We start from the raw sequence: 17,782 nt of genomic DNA, 5'->3' as shown, positions 1-17,782 counted from the left end.
AAAATGAGTTTTGAGAAATATGGAGACTCATCAAGAAGAAAAATACAGAAAGAAGGCTACAATCATCCAGAGCTGCAGAAGGAAAGGGTCTCTGAGCTACAGTGGCAATACTTTGTAGAAGGACTGATTTAGGAGACCATTGCCAGAAGAAAGTGGTGGGATAAGGTCAAGATCTACTGAATCAATAAAAATTGAAGGGCAATAGAATATAGAATGACTACAGTAGACTAGAAAAAGAATAGGAGAAAGGGTGAGATGAGTTGCAGTCAAGGCTGGCCCACAGCTTTAACCTTCCTACTCCTCACTGGAAAGGATAGGGGAGGAGCAGAACTGCTCTTCTTCTATCTCCCTTTTAGCACAGGGAGCTGGACAACACTTGTGTTTATTGTCTTTCAGGAAATATGTGGCAATTGTCTTAAACACCACCACTGAAGAGAAAGAAGGTGGTACCCAGCTATTTAAAGACTTCCTCCTGCTCCTCCAGTAGCACCAATGACTGCTGAAATGACTACTTGGGTTTCATGCAACTCCCAAGGTCGCCAGAGATAAGGAGTGGAAAAAGGGGAAAAAGCCTGTCCCAGATCTCACCCCTTCCACCAATTTGGGTATCTAAATTCCGGCAGGAAGCATGAAAGAAGCATGGAGAAGATCAGCAGCTGCCGCCGCGGCAGGCATTGTAAGAACCCTGTCCGAGGATTTGCCCAGAGACAGAGCAAAGGAAATGTAGCATCATCTGAAGTGGCACCAAGCCCCTGCACAGCAGCACCTAATGGATGGATCTCTGTATTTCAGTAAACTGCAAGCCTGGGAATCCTGGGTCAGTGCTGATTTGTAGTTTTCTGAAGTACAGATTAATCAAGTTTTATTGCAATTGTGATAATCTCCAATCCTATTCTGCCATAGACAATGTACTGGTGAATATCCAGGAATTCTTAACTCGAGGCATGCTTCAGACTCATTCATTAGAGGTTAGCTTGGAACAACCACTTTCCTAAAAGCAATTACCATTTAAACTGTAAACTCCTGCAGAGTCCTAAATCCTACAGTATATTCATATTCATTTCAAATGAAAAGGGAAAAATCCTAAAATCTCTCTGGCCATTACTGGGATTCTATCCATTTTTTTTGATGATGAAAAGAAGACAATTTTTTTCCCTTACCTGTAAATGTCTTTTCTACTAAACAGCACATCTGAAATTCTGTGTGTGTTAACGGGAAATATTCCTTAGGGGATATACTGTTAGAGCATTACGACACACCCACCTCAGAACAGCTCATTCATCTAACTGCAGAAACACTATCAGAACTGGCTAATAGTTAGCAGCAAGTTTAGGAATTGTGAGGAAAGGAATCAGGGCCTCATCCCTGGTAGTTTTAGCAGGGATTGGATGGAATGGATCCTGTTCTATATTTGGGGCCTGGAGTCTCTGACCAAATTTCTTCTGTGACAAAAATACTTTTCAAGCCGATGGACACAAATCAACACTCTTAGGTGAGGTAGGAACAGACAGGTGCTCTTCCTGAAGTCTAATCACAAAATTATTTGGTGCTGCAGACAGGCTGCAGTCTCAGTCACTGGTGAGTGCACCCTCAGACCATCATCATCCAAAAATGCACCTCTGTAAAAATCTGTACCTTTGTGCTCAAAGGTGGGTTGTCAGTGTAATCAGCATCTGGGTAAACACTCAAGACATTACTGAAACAGTAAGTGAAAACGGTGCTGGTAATGGGTATCAGATATTTTTGTGTCCCAGTTTAATCTGCGTGTGAATATGTACCTTTTCCAAGTTGACTGGCCATGAAATCCCCAGAGAGAGACATAAGGCTTGACAAGAGTCTCTGCATCTGGAACATGAGATATTTCATGCACTCATTTTGTCCTCCAAGATCAGTTAGTTTTTTCAGATTGGCAGCCATGCAAAGATGTTTTGACTGCAATTGAACTAGTGGGGTGTCTCAGTGAGTCTATGGGCACAACCACCCTGACTTATTTGGCTAATAACATCTTCACCCGAAAGCATCTTGGAACTATGATAACCCAAGTGAATCATAATGAGGATGCAGAGGAAGGTTATACAGTTCCATACTAACGCCAATAACAACTTTGTGTGTGCGCGCCACTTCTGGAGAAGAAGTCTCCTGCCTGCACAATTATGGCATCCTTTGCAGATGTTGCCATTGATGCATCCACTTTAAATGATCATGATGCAAACAGTTTTGGGTTTTGGTTGTTGGCTTCAGTTTTTTGCCTTTTGCTGGTTCATTTTCCTTCTCTACTTGTCTATAATGACTTTCAGCAGATTTCTTTTTTTCCCTTTTCAAGGTCTGGGTTAAATATTACTTGCAGGTAAATTAGCCTCATCTCACTCAATCTGAAAGCCAAGTGTCTTGATCACCCTCTTTAACACAGTTTCAATTTTACCTGACTCTTTTAAAGATGGGCCTCAGAAGTCATTCTTATTATTTTAGAGGCAGACTAGTGCTATCAATTCACACAGACTCAGGAAGCTAGACTGTGAAACAAATGAATTCATTTTGGAGAAATTTATTTAAAGCAGGGAATTCTTGATAGATATTTTCTCCCACTGGCCTTCAAGTTCACATCCAATGGTTGCTGTGACTATGCACAGGACTGCTCTCCTCCTGCACTATTCCTCTGAAAGAGCTTGGAGGGATGTGGCTGCTCCCTAAGCCTCCTTCTATGGGGCTCTGAACCTTTCCCTTTATGGACACATACTGCAAGGACAAGTACCGCAGGAAAAGCAAAGGCACTCCTTTTGTCATACAGCAGGTCTCTTCAGCTGCTGAGTTCATGTTAATAAGCTACACGGTGAAGATCTCTTAATTCTTGATGGAATTGTTTTTAACACATTACTTGCACAAAGAAGAAAATTCTGTGGAGGTTGAGATTAAACAGTGTGTGTGTGTGTGTGTGTGTGTGTGTGTGTGTGTGTGTGTGTGTGTGTGTGTGTGTGTGTGTGTGTGTGTGTGTGGTTTTTAGCATAAATGTACACAAAATAAAGTTACAGCATGGCCAGTGATTTCACTCTATATTTTGTCTTTTGCATGCAAAAAAGCCAATTCTGAAACCTTTCTGCTCACATAACTCCCAGAGAAGCCCACAGGAGGTTATGAAAATGAAGAGGAGGAAGTATCTAGCACATAATATATTGCAAAGTTAGCAGTTCTTCTTGCCATGATACCTTCTACAAAAATATGCGAAATATAGTAAAACATTCTCTAGAATCTTACAATGTATCTGAAGTCTTTCACGGATGTAAGACATGAAGCAATGTTACAGCTAAACAAATATCTGCTCTAAATAATACAAAATGTTGGACCTTTTCTCTTTTGAGGGTGGCGTAATACATGTTTCAATTATAGTATATAAAACTTTCAACAGAAAAAAACAGTGTCATCACCTCCCTCCCCGCATTGTACCTGACAACTGGGTAAATCCCCTCCAAAAAGATGATGTTGAAGAAGGCAGGTGATCCTGAAGAAAGGCAGGCAGAACTGCTGCAGATAACACTCTATTGAGTCAGGAGACCAAACACTAGGGCTAACCTAGAGTGAAAAGAAAGGTTATTAAATTCTGCTTTCCAAATTCTATGTTCCAAAGGCTAATAGTTCACTAATAATCTCAAGTGACTTTCTTACAAAAAAATCTAGGATATAGCACCTTCCAGTTAGGCATTATCTTTCTCAAAAAGCTGTTTTATACATAAAGCCAACTTTAACAGAAGCAAAGGCTTCTGGTCAGTTAAGAAACGAAATAAATAACTAGACAAATTACCGCAGAGGAATGGGCTTTGATCTGAAAAAGAGGACCTTTATCAGTCTGTAGCACAAAAAAAGAAAATTTCTTCAAAATACCGTTTCAATGGTTCTCGCGCCAGTCAGGTTAAAATATGTATATAGTTTGAATGAGATAAATGTTGGATAAACTATAGTGAGAGATTTTATGCATATGGTGGACATGTCTAGTCATTAAAGAATATAGGGATGTGATTTGTAACCAAATATTACGAATTGCTAAATATTTATTACCAAATGATCCCTTGGTAATGCTCCTGAGGCTTCCTAGCAGAAGTGGTCACACCCAAAGATATTAAGAATTAATCTCTCATCTGCTAGTAGCCACTAGATTACCAATAGCCTTCCACTGGAAAAAGAAAAATAGTTCAACACTAGAGGAATGATTCAAAAAAATATGGGTGGTGGATGTTATGGAAAAATTAACACATCAATTATGCACCCAGCAAAACAGACAAAGGACAATAGATGCTTAGATATTTTTTACCATTCAATTCACTACTCAGACAAAATATATTCACTGAAAAAAAAAAAGCAGCACACATGTCCAATATTTGATTATTAACATTTATAGACATGTCTGGTTTAATAAAGTAGAGTCAGTAGTTTCATTCAATTTAATAAAATTACCAGAAATAACACATGCTGGGTGGTGCAAAGAAGCTCACTGTAATTTGTTAGCATCCTGCTAAACAAAGAGATTTCATAGAATCATAGAATATCAGGGTTGGAAGGGACCTCAGGAGGTCATCTAGTCCAACCCGCTGCTCAAAGCAGGACCAATCCCCAAAAGAAAAAAGATTAAAAAGATTTAATGACTACATTACTGAATAATATTTCCAAAATAAACAAAAGGTCATTTTGTTTCTATTTACATAGCAATGATTTGTAAACCTGTTAAAATTGTCTAAACAAAACGGTAAAAACATACCATTGCTAATTCTTCAGTTTCTCCTTCCTCAAATATCTTCCCTTTAGAGAGCTCAGAAATCACATGACTCAGTAATGCTTCCCAAGATTTTTCTCCAGTGGATGTAGTCTGTGAATAAAGAAAAAGGCAGACTCAAATTGCATCAGTCATACAAAATAAGGAGAAAATTGTTTCTATAGAAGCTGCAAAGGTGAAATATATTTCCTTTAAAGCAACACCCACATTCTGACTCAAAGAGAAGAGATGCATATAATATTGGAAGGGTGATGTTTTAAGCACAAATAAATACAGCATAACAATACACAGGATGTAGAAATTGAAACAATATTTGGATAGTGAAAAGCTACTAAAATAAAATACAATTCAGATGGAATATATTTAGCATATACAGTGAGGTTAAGTGGCAATTTTGAAACTGTAATTTCCTATAATGCATTAATTAAACTGAACCAAGAGATGCTTGAAATTTAGATGTACTGAATGAGAAAGAAGCTATCATAAAATTTAATGCTATGTACAGAATGGGTAACATTTATACAGACAGGGAAAAATTGTTCAATGGAATTTATTTTTTTAAATCAGTCACTTAGCTTTGTGCCATAATAACTGTGTGTCAAGAAAGTTAATAATTACAGAAAACCATGAGAAATAAGCAGCATATTTCCATAAATGTCTTCATTGAAATTTCACAAAAATAGCTACAAGAAGAAACAATATCAGATACAAACTTCAGTTCAAGTGAGAAAAGTACAAACATGATCAATAGAAAGACAAAATGTTGCCAGGACGAATATTTTAAAAAATACCAAAACAAATGAAGTGGGTTGTAATATATAAAAGCTCTACCATACAATACTGTATAAAAACTGACATTCATTTCCCTAATGTACAACAAGGTTAATCATCTCTTTCTAGGAGTTTAAACTCCTCACTGAGGGTGAAATTCACCGCAGGGGCCAGGCCAAATCCCTTTTCCTCATTTAGACCCTTAGCTCAGGCTCTAAGCCAATGGTCTCCAATCTTTTTTGTTGGAGGCTCCTCTTGTGATGATTTGGCAAAGAGATATTCCTCTTTTCACCCCATGTTCCATCTCTCCAGGACTCTCAGCACCACTATATGTCCTTTCTTCTGCCCATTCACACTCTCATCTACGATTTCCAGCCTAGTCTTAACCCTGGTCTTTAATTTCCTTTCTTAAAATCTTTTTTCTTCTTTTTGGAATAAGGAAGGAGAAGCAATAATGAGGAGGGAGCAAAAGTCACCAAAAGGCTACATGCAGCTTGCAGAGTGATTAGGGCTTCCCTGGGCTGGGTTTCAGGTAATCTCATGGCTGAGCTGAGCATGAAAAGGAGTAAAAAAAACAAACTTGACACTGAGCTACTACCTGAACCTATAGCCCTGTACACATGCCAGCTGTACTAAGGCATCTGCCAGAAACAGGCAGGGAAGGCAGGCTGCTGTCAGGAGCTAGCAGAGATGCTTCAATTGCCACTATTGGACTATGTCTGCTGAAGGGTGCAGTGGGTAGTTCTGTGTCCAGTGGGTAGTTCTCTGCCTCTCTCATGCTTTACCTAAAGTGGCGTATGAAGCGGTCAATGGGCTCTCTATACCCAAGAGGGGTGGGGGGCGCGAGAATATGTCAACCTTCTTGAATTGACAGACTTTCAGTTACCATTCACTTTGATTTACCTACACAAACTATGAACAGCCTTCAGCAGCAGGGTGTCACATAATGTAAAACTACTACCCACATAACATTATTAACATCTGTCAGAGACAGGCATGCCAATGAAAATGCCAGTTTTTCTTTCTAGAATACAAAAATACGTTACCAATACATATTTAGCTGCATATGTCAAGAGGTTTCACCACTTGTGATTCTCAGTGCCTTTAAGATAAAAAAAAACTCTGCTACTTCATAAATCCATTTGCTGATTCAGGAATATAATTTGCAACCCTAAGGCACAAACTACCTTATGTGCTAAAAAAGCTATTATTCTACTACAAAGAGAAGCAAACCTGACTACAGTATCATTACTACAGCCATCATTCTCTATTTTCATACAATAAAATATTTCATTGGAGATAGCTGTTGAAACATTTAAAATATATGTTCAGATAAAACTTGACCCATTCTACTAGCATTTTATGAAGGATAAAAAAGCTGCCTACATTTATGAACTTGACTGTGAAGGAATATAAACTGGCAGCGCTTTCAAGCACACTCTGTCACAGATTAATACCTGTAAAATTATCTGTCACTTAGGTTTCATTTAGATAAACAAAAAAGTGCACATGCTAAAATTGTGGGTTTGAAATTGAACTCTTATTATGACAGTATCCTATGAAAAAAACATTTATTTAATAATAATGCAGCATCCAACCTATTGCACAGTATCCTCAGATACCAAATAGCACATAACAAAATTTCGTTACTTAGCCCCCCCTGGACAAACTACTGACTTGCACTTAAAAACTGTAGTGTAGTATGTGCTGACAAGCAGGGCCAATTTGTGATTACATGGGAAAAGTAGGCCAGGTGTCCCAGTTTCCTTATAAACACTAATAGCAGGAAGGAGGATTATCTGCCTGGCCCACAATATTGTTAAATTCCTCCTCTGGTTCCTTACTCTGTTGTGTATCACATATTGCATATTTTGAGAGGATTGCACATGGCAAGTGATTAATAACTATGAACAAAATTAGAAAATTCCATATTTTCTTTGCAGACAACTTGCTTTTTTATTTACTCAAATAAATATATTAGATTGCTATCTGGTACATCTAACAGGACTTCAATTTTACAGTGAGAGGAATACTCTATTCTATTATATCTAGCTAAAGAATCAATTTAACAGAAAGTCTTATTCCCAGGCTATAAATCAGTTCTTTAGCAGTGGCACATTGTGAAACTTCCAAAACCTCTTCATATAAAAGTGTCTTTATTTGATTTCCACTGTCATTCAAACACAAAGTTATACACACAGAAAAGAACAGGCAGGACTTTCTGTTCGTGAGAAGCAGAAGAATAATCTTTTGCACAGGGGGAATGACCAATTGTACCATGGTTGGACCTAATGAAGAATTTTATTTCTATTCCAACAGTTAATTAACAATTTCCAATAACCAATTTTGAGATCTAAACATGACTTTGGACAGATCACCTTAAAAATTTCCCTGTCCTGGCACCACCACATTGACACCATCATATATTAACCAAAAATGTACTAAACCAATCCATACATGGATTTTTTAAAAAATGAAAAGCAGGACTAATGTGTAAAATTAAAATACTACTTGAAATATTTTTATTAGCACTTTTGTAGATTTTAGTGCTCCTGTCAGTGAAGGACTTACACCACTAGATACAGAGGCAGCATGTAAGCTTTTAACCACGACTCTGCAAATCTATAGTAAAACAATACTAGAACTTTGATATATTACAAAGATACTTACTTATGCCAAAATGTATAGTAGAGTCCACTGAGATTAAGCTAAAATGAAACAAATCTGATTCACTTGTTACTTGCACAGTAGTTGAACCAGAGATGAAATTCTAATGATGCTAGGCCCACCTATTCTACATTAAATTCACCATTGAATTGATATAATATACTAATAAATGCTTCATAAATTTAATAAACAATCTTATCAATATTTAGTTTTTAGTAAACTGACCAACCTTTTTCAGAGCTCCTGAGTTCTTCCATGCCACTCTGTCTTCAGTGCTGCATTTTACAGAAAATGCTGCTAGGGCTTGGGTATACAATAATGTAAACAGCACCTTTACAATGCAGGTAAAGTGTTCTATAAAGTAAACAAAGAGTCATTGTGTTTCACATTTTCTAACCCATGACTTCAATTTATTATAGACCAATTACACAGTCTCTTTCAATTTGTAAACAAAATGCTTCTCAAATGAACAATCAATTCAATATGAAAAAATCCAAAGAGCACAAAATCATTTTTAAAGTACAAGCTTTGGGACTCTCCCACCTCACAGGGTCCTAGAGGCAGGCTGCAGCCCAAGCCCCATGAGCCCAACTTGGCTGGCACGGGCAAGCCGTGGGGTTTTCCTTGTTTTGTTTACATACCCTCAGTCCCTTAGTGTCTGTTATGACAGACAGCCCTGGAGGCTCTGAAGTCTTCAATGTACAAAAGAAGTATAGTGCAAGTATCCTTTCATTGCCCTGATAATTCACCTCAATCTTGATCAGCAGTGACTTCCTTCTAGGGGCTTCACAACATTTGTCATGCTCACATTATTGTAAAGAATTACTGATAAGATGTTCACCACAATCGACTGAGAGTTGTAGACTAGAGCAAATTGTCTATCTTATGTCTGCAAACCTGATTCAAATATCTGGGGTTAATCACAGTTCTAACAAATACTGAAATAGGTGCTGAATGACCCAAATAATCACAGTAACAGGGGCATTCAGCACATTTTTTTAGCTTAATTCCTGACTCTCCACTTTCATTTTTCAGATACTGAAATTCCAGACCCGCCACAAGTCACTAGTTCCTACTTAATACAGTACCACACCTATGCCTGAACCTTAGTAGAAAACAGAGCTGGGATGTGGAGCTAAGATAAATCCTGTTGTATTCTTATATATAAAAATATTAATTATGTTTCAACTTTTTTAGGAAAAGGTTTCTCTTTTCTTTCAGAAGCCCTCAGAATTGTATTTAGATATGTATGCATACTCATCCACTCACACACACTATAGATATATAGATTACATAGACAGACAGGACATCTCTTCCTACAGGAAGACTCCAGTCTGCAGTAGGTACAAGGAACTGCTCTGTGAGCAGCTGGCAATCAGAGGCAGAACCAGACTTCAGGACATTTGAAAGAGAAGAAAAGTGAAAGTGACGGTTAAGGTGCAGATGTGCTAAATGTCCCTTTTTCTCAGCTTATTAGAGGCTTACAGCACTCTGCTCCAAACAATTTCATTTATTTTCAATTTTGCAGATCAACTTTAAAACTTAAGTTTGCACGACCTACCCCTTTCCTACTTCAAGTCAAATCAGTCCCATACTAAGGGGAAAATCTTCCATATTAGCATCAATGCAAATCTGATTCATATTAAAAATAACAGGAGTTAGGCACTTAAAACAAGTTCTCCCCAGATTTTGGTTCACTTTTAGTTACATAATATGATGCAACAACAAACCAAAACTGGCTTAAATTCATTCCTCCTTAACCAAGGGCTGAGTGAGCTTTGTGCATGAAAACAAACAGGAGTTGATGTAGATTTAATTAAGTGCTTATCCAGCATATAAGCAAGACTCAGGGGATGCAGCAGGGGTTCTTGGTCCTCGGACCCAACATTAGACTGCAAGATTCATTTGTGAACTAGTGTCCATTTTTGTCTTTTTGTTTAGTAAATGCTCAAAAGAAATCCATACACAAAAAAACCTATGGATTTTCACATTCTTTAAACACTATCTGAATAGCATATATTTACTGAGCACAATTTACATCTAAATGGTCTATGTAATTGAAAAGGTACTAGTTTTTGTATCATCATATGCGTCCCATATTAAACAAACCAATGCACGGGCTTTACTTCTTATCTCAACATAAATACACTAGTTTTCTTATAATGGATTTCATAGTAGATGTCATCTTCTACTCCCACATCCTGCCCAGAGAGAGGACAATTTCCTGAGCCTCTATCACAGCCCCCCACAACCCAAGCCCTTCTTTTGTTCCTCTTCCAGAGGCTCCATTGTCATGGCGTTTCCACCTCAAAAGACCAGCCTTCTTTGATTCACGCAGGGAAGGAGATCCACAGTTTAAAGGCCATGCATGCGCACGCACAGACGCAGCTTTACATGGCTACATCTACAGACAATTGATTCCATTCTAGTTTAGGACTGAGCTCAGGTCCAGAATTCTGATCCCCCTTGTGGCAGCACATAGAGATCTGAGCCAACAAGAGACTGTGTATTAATTTTACATCATGAAAGGGTAAATGAAAAAAAAATACAACTTCATAATTCTTATTGTAAAACTGGGACACCTTCCTCACCCAGTCTGCATAGCCACTACCTTTGTCTCCCCTTCAAATCTCTTAGTAAGACTCACCTCTGCCATGTTGCCTATGATAGTAGGACTGTCATGATGCCTAGTGATAATAGCTAGGGAGGTGGCCTTCCTCAGAGTTTCTCATGCACCTGTTCTTATTTTTTTTTTAAAAACACACTCCAAACAGTGCACCTAGGATAAGATTGCGTATGTAAGCTATAAATGTTACACTTGTCTTCCTCCTCCTTGTCATTCACTTGTATTCTACACCCAACTGTCATGTCTTAACCTCGCTAGATGATAAGGTCTGTGGGGCAGGGGCTATACCATAAGTGTGTACAGCACACTCAGTCCCCAGTCCAGTTTGGAGCTTTGGGCTCTACTGCAGTACAAAAAAGTAACAATGATCATAATTAGGGCCCTACCAATTCCACAGCTGTGAAAAATGTGACACAGATCCATGAAATAATCCTTCCCCATTAAATCTGATATCTCCTTGTTCCTAGGAGCACTGCAGCAAAGGGGGATCCTAGTTCCAGCTGGGCTGGGGAGGGACAGAACTTGTCCATCCCCTGCATAGCTGCTCGGGTGGAGGCGGAAGAGACCAAATCCACCTCTGGGTGCCTCCCCCTGCTGCAGGATGCTCTGGGACTGGGCAGCAGGGGGAGGCACCCAGAGACACTTCCTGCCGCTGGAGGAGGCTTGTGGAGTTGGATCCGATCTTCCCTGTGTTGCTAGGAGCACCCCAGCAAAGGGGGCTCCTAGCTGTTAGTCCAGGCAGGCTGGGGCAAGACAGGACTTGCTCTTTGGTATCTCTCCCAGCTGCAGATAGATCTACACGCCTCCTCCCCACTCTGTTCAGCCCTGAAGGCAGCACTGAAATTAGGGCGATAATCCCATGACCCCCCCTTACAACAGATTTGTGACACCCCCCCCACCCAATACCCTTTTGGGTCAGGACTCCCACAGTTACAACACTGTGAAATTTCAGATTTAAACATCTAAAAACATGAAATTTACCAATTTTCAAATTCTATGGCTGTGAAGTTGACCATAATGGACCGTGAATTTGGTAGGGCCCTTCTTATAATGACATTCTGGGATAACTACCACATAGATTAACTATAAACTTTTTGCATGTCCATTTTACACATTATTATTGCTGAAATTAAAGATCTATCATGCTTTTGTTGTTCTACTTACAAAATACTTGCATTGTTTGCATTAATAGTAAAAGATCAATTTTTTTTCTGATGTGCAGAAATTTTAGCAGAAGACAGAATTTAGCAGAACCAATTTAAATTACTTGGTAATGTCAAAAGAATTAAGTTAAGAATTTACAATTTGCAGAAAATAAGATTTATACAATATACAGCAGTAAAATAAAGAAATATTTCACATAAAATACCTCAATACATACATAATACAGAGATACCTTGCTGTACTGCTAGGATTAGGGGGTTTACAGCCTTTCTTTTATAAACTCTGTTTTCGAGCAGGCTTTAACGTAGGCTGTGTAAAGGGACACTGTCAAGCATTTGGAGCCCAAAATGTTGTTTTTGTTTAAAAATTTATTTTAAAAATCCAATAGAAATAGCTGTGAAAAGCATTCCTTAGTGGTGTTGAAAACCCAAACACCAACAGCATGGCAATAGTTTCACCCTTGCTAATGATAACCTAGTCACAATAATACATAACTCCACCTTCTATCTTGATAATAGCAATGCAGTCTATTTTGTTATGGAAACATCAACCCTGAAAGGACTACACCTGGCACAGAAAGCAGCAGCAGGTCTCACCAGCAGAAAAGTTACTGAGAGCACATCAGCCCAGTGTTGTTCTCCTGCCACTGGCTCCCTATAGAGCATGATGTTAAGTTTAAGATTTGCATCCTGATTCTCAGAACACTAAATGGTCAGGCACAGGATATCTAAAATAGCTGGTCCCTCAGGGACCAGAACTGCCCTCAATGTGGCTCCACGCCTCTGGTATCTGCCTCAAGGGTGAAGCCCATCTGTACAGAAAGCAGGGCTTTCCTGGGGGCTAGCCCATACTGTAGAACTCTCTCCTGCAGGATCTAAGGAGCATCACAAACTGAACCATAGTGTGGTACAAAGACTTATTTTTTCAACCTTGCATTTTCTAAGAACAGTATTACCACATTAACTTACTTTTAAAAACCACTCATGCACACTAACAATACGTTTTCGCCTGAGAGTAAGGAGCAGTACAGGAATGAAGAGGAACTGAATTTGATACATATTTGTCTACTTGTTTCATTTCATAATTCTAGAAGGAAATAAGATACAGTGTTGGGTGCTGTGAAATAACCTTAGTCGAATAGAATCAGAACTGAAAGATTAAACTGATTTTAATGGAATAGAGAATGACTTAAATAAACCAGTCTAGTTTCTCTCCAACCTGAGCGAAGTACATAAGGTCAACAAACATCATAAACGGTAAAAATAAAATAAGCTTTAAAAATGTATTTTAATTCTAATAAAGCTATTGTTACAAAGAGCTTTTTTATATAATATACTTTTTATCTTGAAAGTGTCTCTTTAATGCCATTTCCTTGATTTCTATTGAGACCCCTTTGCTTTGCTTTCTTATGCCATACGGTGAGAAGTCTTTTCTAAACCCCTCAAAAAATGACAAGAGAGCGCATAGCATCTTGCATTCCACTAATCCAAGGCAAGAATAACTGACCTTAATGGGCTCTTGCTACCAGCAAAACTTAAAACTGCCCTGAGGCAGTCAGAAGAGTTCAAATGCTACATTTGAATTACTTTTCGGTTGACCCCCTCCCCTCAAGTCCTGCACCATTGCATAGCTTTCATGGACTTCAGGGTATGTCTACACTGCAGCTGGGTGTGTGCCTCCCAGCCCCAGTAGGCACACACATTCTAAGTCTGCTCCAGCTAGTGTGCTAGAAAAAGCAGTGTGAATGTTGCAGCATGGTTGGTGACATGGGCTAGCCACCCCGAGTACAAACCCACCCAATCCTCTGGGACTGTACTCCAAGGCTAGCCTATGCTGCAAAGTCCACACTGCTATTTTTGGTGCTCAAGCTTAAGCAGAGCTAACACATGCCTGTCTACCAGAGCTGGGAGGCACACTTCCCATCTACAATGTAGACATAGCAAGTCCTAGTCAATAGGGATTTAGAGTATGTAAATTTTCATCCTAACAAAACTAAATTCAGCCATTGTATTTAGGTAAGTCAAAATGCAGGTGTTTTTTAAAATGTGGTTATGCTTTTTGCACTTAAATTAAAAAAATTAATACAAATAAAATTTGCAGGTTAGTTTTTTAACAATAGGAACTTTAGGCCCTTTGGGAGTCCAACACACACCCACTCACACTCTCACTCTCACTCAAAAGGCAGAAGGTGTTTGCAGTGGGGCATCTACTATAAAGAACATATTAATACCTACTATTGTTTGTTGCATGTTAGGGATAAAACAAAATTATATTAATGAGACCACTGCACATTGGTGTAGTATTCTCATTTTGCATTTACATGACTAAAATATCCAGGCAGTGTGTCTTTTATTATTTGTTAACTGTACAGCTGATTAGGGTGAAACAAGTGTGTGCAAAAATCATCCCATTTATCTTTAATATATCTTTACACAAGCTACACTGAAGTCCATTATAGAGTTTATAAAGGAAAGGCTGGTGGACCCCTAATCCTAGCAGTACTGTGATAAGTCATTTATTGATAACTCGGCATATGCCTTTTTATTCTGTCATTTGTATAAAATTAAATGTCATATGCTGGAAGGCAACAACTGCAATAAAAGAGCTTGCTGAGTAAACACATTCAAAGGAAAAGGTTAGCAATTCTGCATAAACTGGAAATAGTCACCTTACCTAAATAAACCTTTTTCTTTCACTGAAACTTAAACAGATATTTGAAAAAACATTTTTAAAAAATGAAATCAGCATTAAAATGTAAAATAATCCATGAAAAGCTAACCAAAAGCCCTGTGTATACATAATCTACTTTCAGTGTAGAAACTGAAATATTTACTATTTAAGCTAAGACTTTTTCTTAGTCAAGATACATATCCAGTGATGAAAGATAAATGTTAATGTTCACCTGAGGTGCTGCTGGCCCCTTTATGGTGCTGAGGGAGATTCAGGCTATAAATTGGCAATGGAGGCAAACATTACTTCTCTTATGATAGGCTACAAGTCACTTAACCTTAGAGTGGCATAAGTTAGTGCAGCTCCCAGGCGGCTTTCACAGATGCTCATGCTGAGCTGGTGAAGAAGCAGGAAACTATAAGCAGTTCTCTGATAGTTCATGCTCACCTCATTCCTGTGGCAATCTTAGTGCCAAGCTGAACAGAGGAAGAACTGAGCTCCAAATTTTGGTTATTCAATAGGTTGTGCTCTTCTTTCAGTCAGTACTTGACCAATGTCCTTGCATATTATTGGGGGCACTGTGCTTTCAAAGGTATCTTTCAGACAAGATTTTAAAAAGGATTGCCCTAGCTTGGTCATTAAACCTCCCCCCTCCCGCCCCCAAACTATTTGCTAGTTTGCCTGTACAACCTTCATTTGGGCCCCCAGTGTTTATGAATTATGAGACAAGTCTTTAACTACACAATCTCGTACTATTTTTTCCACAAGATGTCTGCCTTTTTCTGTGTTCTGGGAAAAGTTACCTTTTCCGTAACAGCTGTTCTTCGAGATGTGTTGTTCATGTCTATTCCACAATAGGTGTGCATGCTCGTCACGTTCATCAGTGCTGGAAGTTTTTTCCCTAGCAGTACTCACAGGGGGGAATGCCCCCCACGACTCCTGGAGTGGTGCCTCCCTGGTGCGGTATAAGGGGAGCTGCATGCTCCCCCAACCCTCAGTTCCTTCTTGCCAGACAACTCCGACAGAGGGGAAGGAGGGCGGGATGTGGAATAGACATGAGCAACACATCTCAAAGAACACCAGTTACGGAACAGGTAAATGTCTTCTCTTCTTCGAGTGATTGCTCATGTGTATTCCACAATAGGTGATTCCAAGCTATATCTGTTGGAGGTGGGTAGCAGTTCACACTTTCCCAGGACGGAGGACAATCCTGCCGAACCCTGGCGTCATCCCTGGTTTGGGGGACGATCGCATAGTGCGAGGTGAACGTGTGAACCAAAGACCACGTGGCGGCCCTACAAATGTCCTGGACTGGGACGTGGGCCACGAAGGCAGCCGATGAGGCCTGCGCCCGAGTCGGGTGTGCCCTCACAATGGCTAGCGAGGGACACCTGTCAGCTCATAGCAGGAGTAGATGCATGAAGTGATCAAACTGGAAAGCCGCTGAATGGAAATCGGCTGGCCCCTCGAGCGCTCAGCCGAGGCGATGAACAGTTGTGAGGACTTTCTGAACGGCCTGGTCTGCTCAAGATAAAAAGCCAGAGCCCGACGCACATTGACCGTGTGGAGATGGGTGCTCCTCACTGGATGAGTGAGGCTTGGGGCAGAGGACCGGTAGAAAAATGTCTTGACCAATATGGTAGGCGGAGACCACCTTCGGGAGGAACGCGGGGTGTGGGTGAAGCTGGACCTTGTCCTTATGAAAGACCGTGTACGGCGGCTCGGAGGTCAGGGCCCTGAGCTCCGAGACTCGCCTGGCCGACGTGATTGCAACCAGGAAAGCCACCTTCCACAAGTAGTGAGACCAAGAGCATGTGGCCAGTGGTTCAAACGGGGGCCCCATGAGACGAGCCAACACCAGGTTTAGGTCCCACTGCGGGACCAGGGGTCTAGCATACGGAAAAAGACGGTCCAAACCCTTAAGGAACAGGTCAGTCATAGCATGGGAAAATACCGTGTGCCCTTGCACCAGCGGATGGAAGGCTGATATGGCTGCCAGGTGCACCTCGGCCAATGAGGGCGCCAGGCCCTGGGCCCTCCGGTGGAGGAGGTAATAAAGGATAAGCTGGATCAGGGCAGCCACCGGGGAGACACCCTGGTCCGCCGCCCACCAAGAGAACCAGGACCACTTCGCCAAATAAGCGCGGCGAGTGGAGGGCCATCTACTTTCGAGGAGGATGCGCTGAACCTGTTCTGAGCATGTCCTTTCCTCTCCACCTAACCACTGAGCAGCTATGCCGTGAGGTGAAGCGCCTCTAGGTTGGGATGGAGGCGGCGGCCCTGGTCCTGAGAGAGCAGGTCTGGGCGGAGCAGCAACAGCCACGGCAGAGCTACTGCCAGGCCTGTGAGGGTGCCGTACCAATGCCTCCTGGGCCACACCGAGGCAATCAGGAGGACCGGGGCCATGTTTGTCTTTATCTTTTCCAGGACCCTGCTTATTAGAGAGAACAGGGGAAAGGTGTAGTGAAGCCAGCCTGACAGGACAGGAGAAAGGCATCGGAGATAGCACCCCTCTCCAGGCCCCCCCGGAGCAGAACCAGGGGCATCGCCAGTTCTGCCAAGTTGCAAGTAGGTTCACCTGGGGAGTTCTCCACCTTCGGAAGAGCCGGTGGGCCACTTCCAGGTGGAGGGACCACTTGTGTTGCGAGGAAAAGTCCCTGCTCAAGCAATCCGCCCTCTCATTCCGGGCACCCACTAGATGGAAGGCCTTCAAGAGGATGTCGTGGGCTATACAGAAGTCCCACAGCCTGAGGGCTTCGTGGCAGAGAGCAGAGAATCAGGCCCCGCCTTGCCTGTTGTTATAGAACATCAAGGCCGTGTTGTCTGTGAGGACCCTGACTACCTTGCCCTCCAGGTGCGAGCAGAAGGCCATACACGCCAGCCGCACTGCCCTGAGCTCCTTGACATTTATATGTAGGGTCAGGTCTTGAGCCGACCACAGACCTTGAATCTGAAAGATCCCTACATGGGCCCCACAACCCAGGTTCGACACATCAGACACCAGCTCCAACGACGGGGCCCTGTCCCTGAACGGGATCCCTTGGAGCATGTTGTTTGGGGCGGACCATCACTGTAGGAAAGTGATCACAGAGTCCAGCATGGTGAGGACCTTGTCCATCCTG

The 17,782-nt window shown here is 41.0% G+C and overlaps 1 protein-coding gene across 5 annotated transcripts in view; it reads right to left on the bottom strand.

Moving 5' to 3' along the window:
- The window catches only part of UBR3 (ubiquitin protein ligase E3 component n-recognin 3), a 215,276-nt gene that overhangs the window by 11,393 nt on the left and 186,101 nt on the right, over positions 1-17,782 (bottom strand). For all 5 annotated transcript variants that reach the window (XR_006277987.1, XM_038422811.2, XM_038422812.2 and 2 more), the window contains 3 exons: positions 8,430-8,554; positions 4,748-4,855; positions 3,442-3,567 (listed from right to left, as the gene is read on the bottom strand). Coding sequence is in view for 4 of the 5 variants with exons in the window: in XM_038422811.2 (XP_038278739.1) it covers positions 3,442-3,567; positions 4,748-4,855; positions 8,430-8,554 (359 nt within the window). In the remaining variant the exon portion in view is untranslated. The remainder of the gene's footprint in view (positions 1-3,441; positions 3,568-4,747; positions 4,856-8,429; positions 8,555-17,782) is intronic.

This window comes from Dermochelys coriacea, chromosome 11 (genome assembly GCF_009764565.3).
Source record: "Dermochelys coriacea isolate rDerCor1 chromosome 11, rDerCor1.pri.v4, whole genome shotgun sequence".
In the NCBI taxonomy this organism is placed as follows: domain Eukaryota; kingdom Metazoa; phylum Chordata; order Testudines; family Dermochelyidae; genus Dermochelys; species Dermochelys coriacea.
The sequence above is the reverse complement of the archived record's forward strand: the minus strand, read 5'-3'. Positions and strand labels throughout refer to the sequence as shown.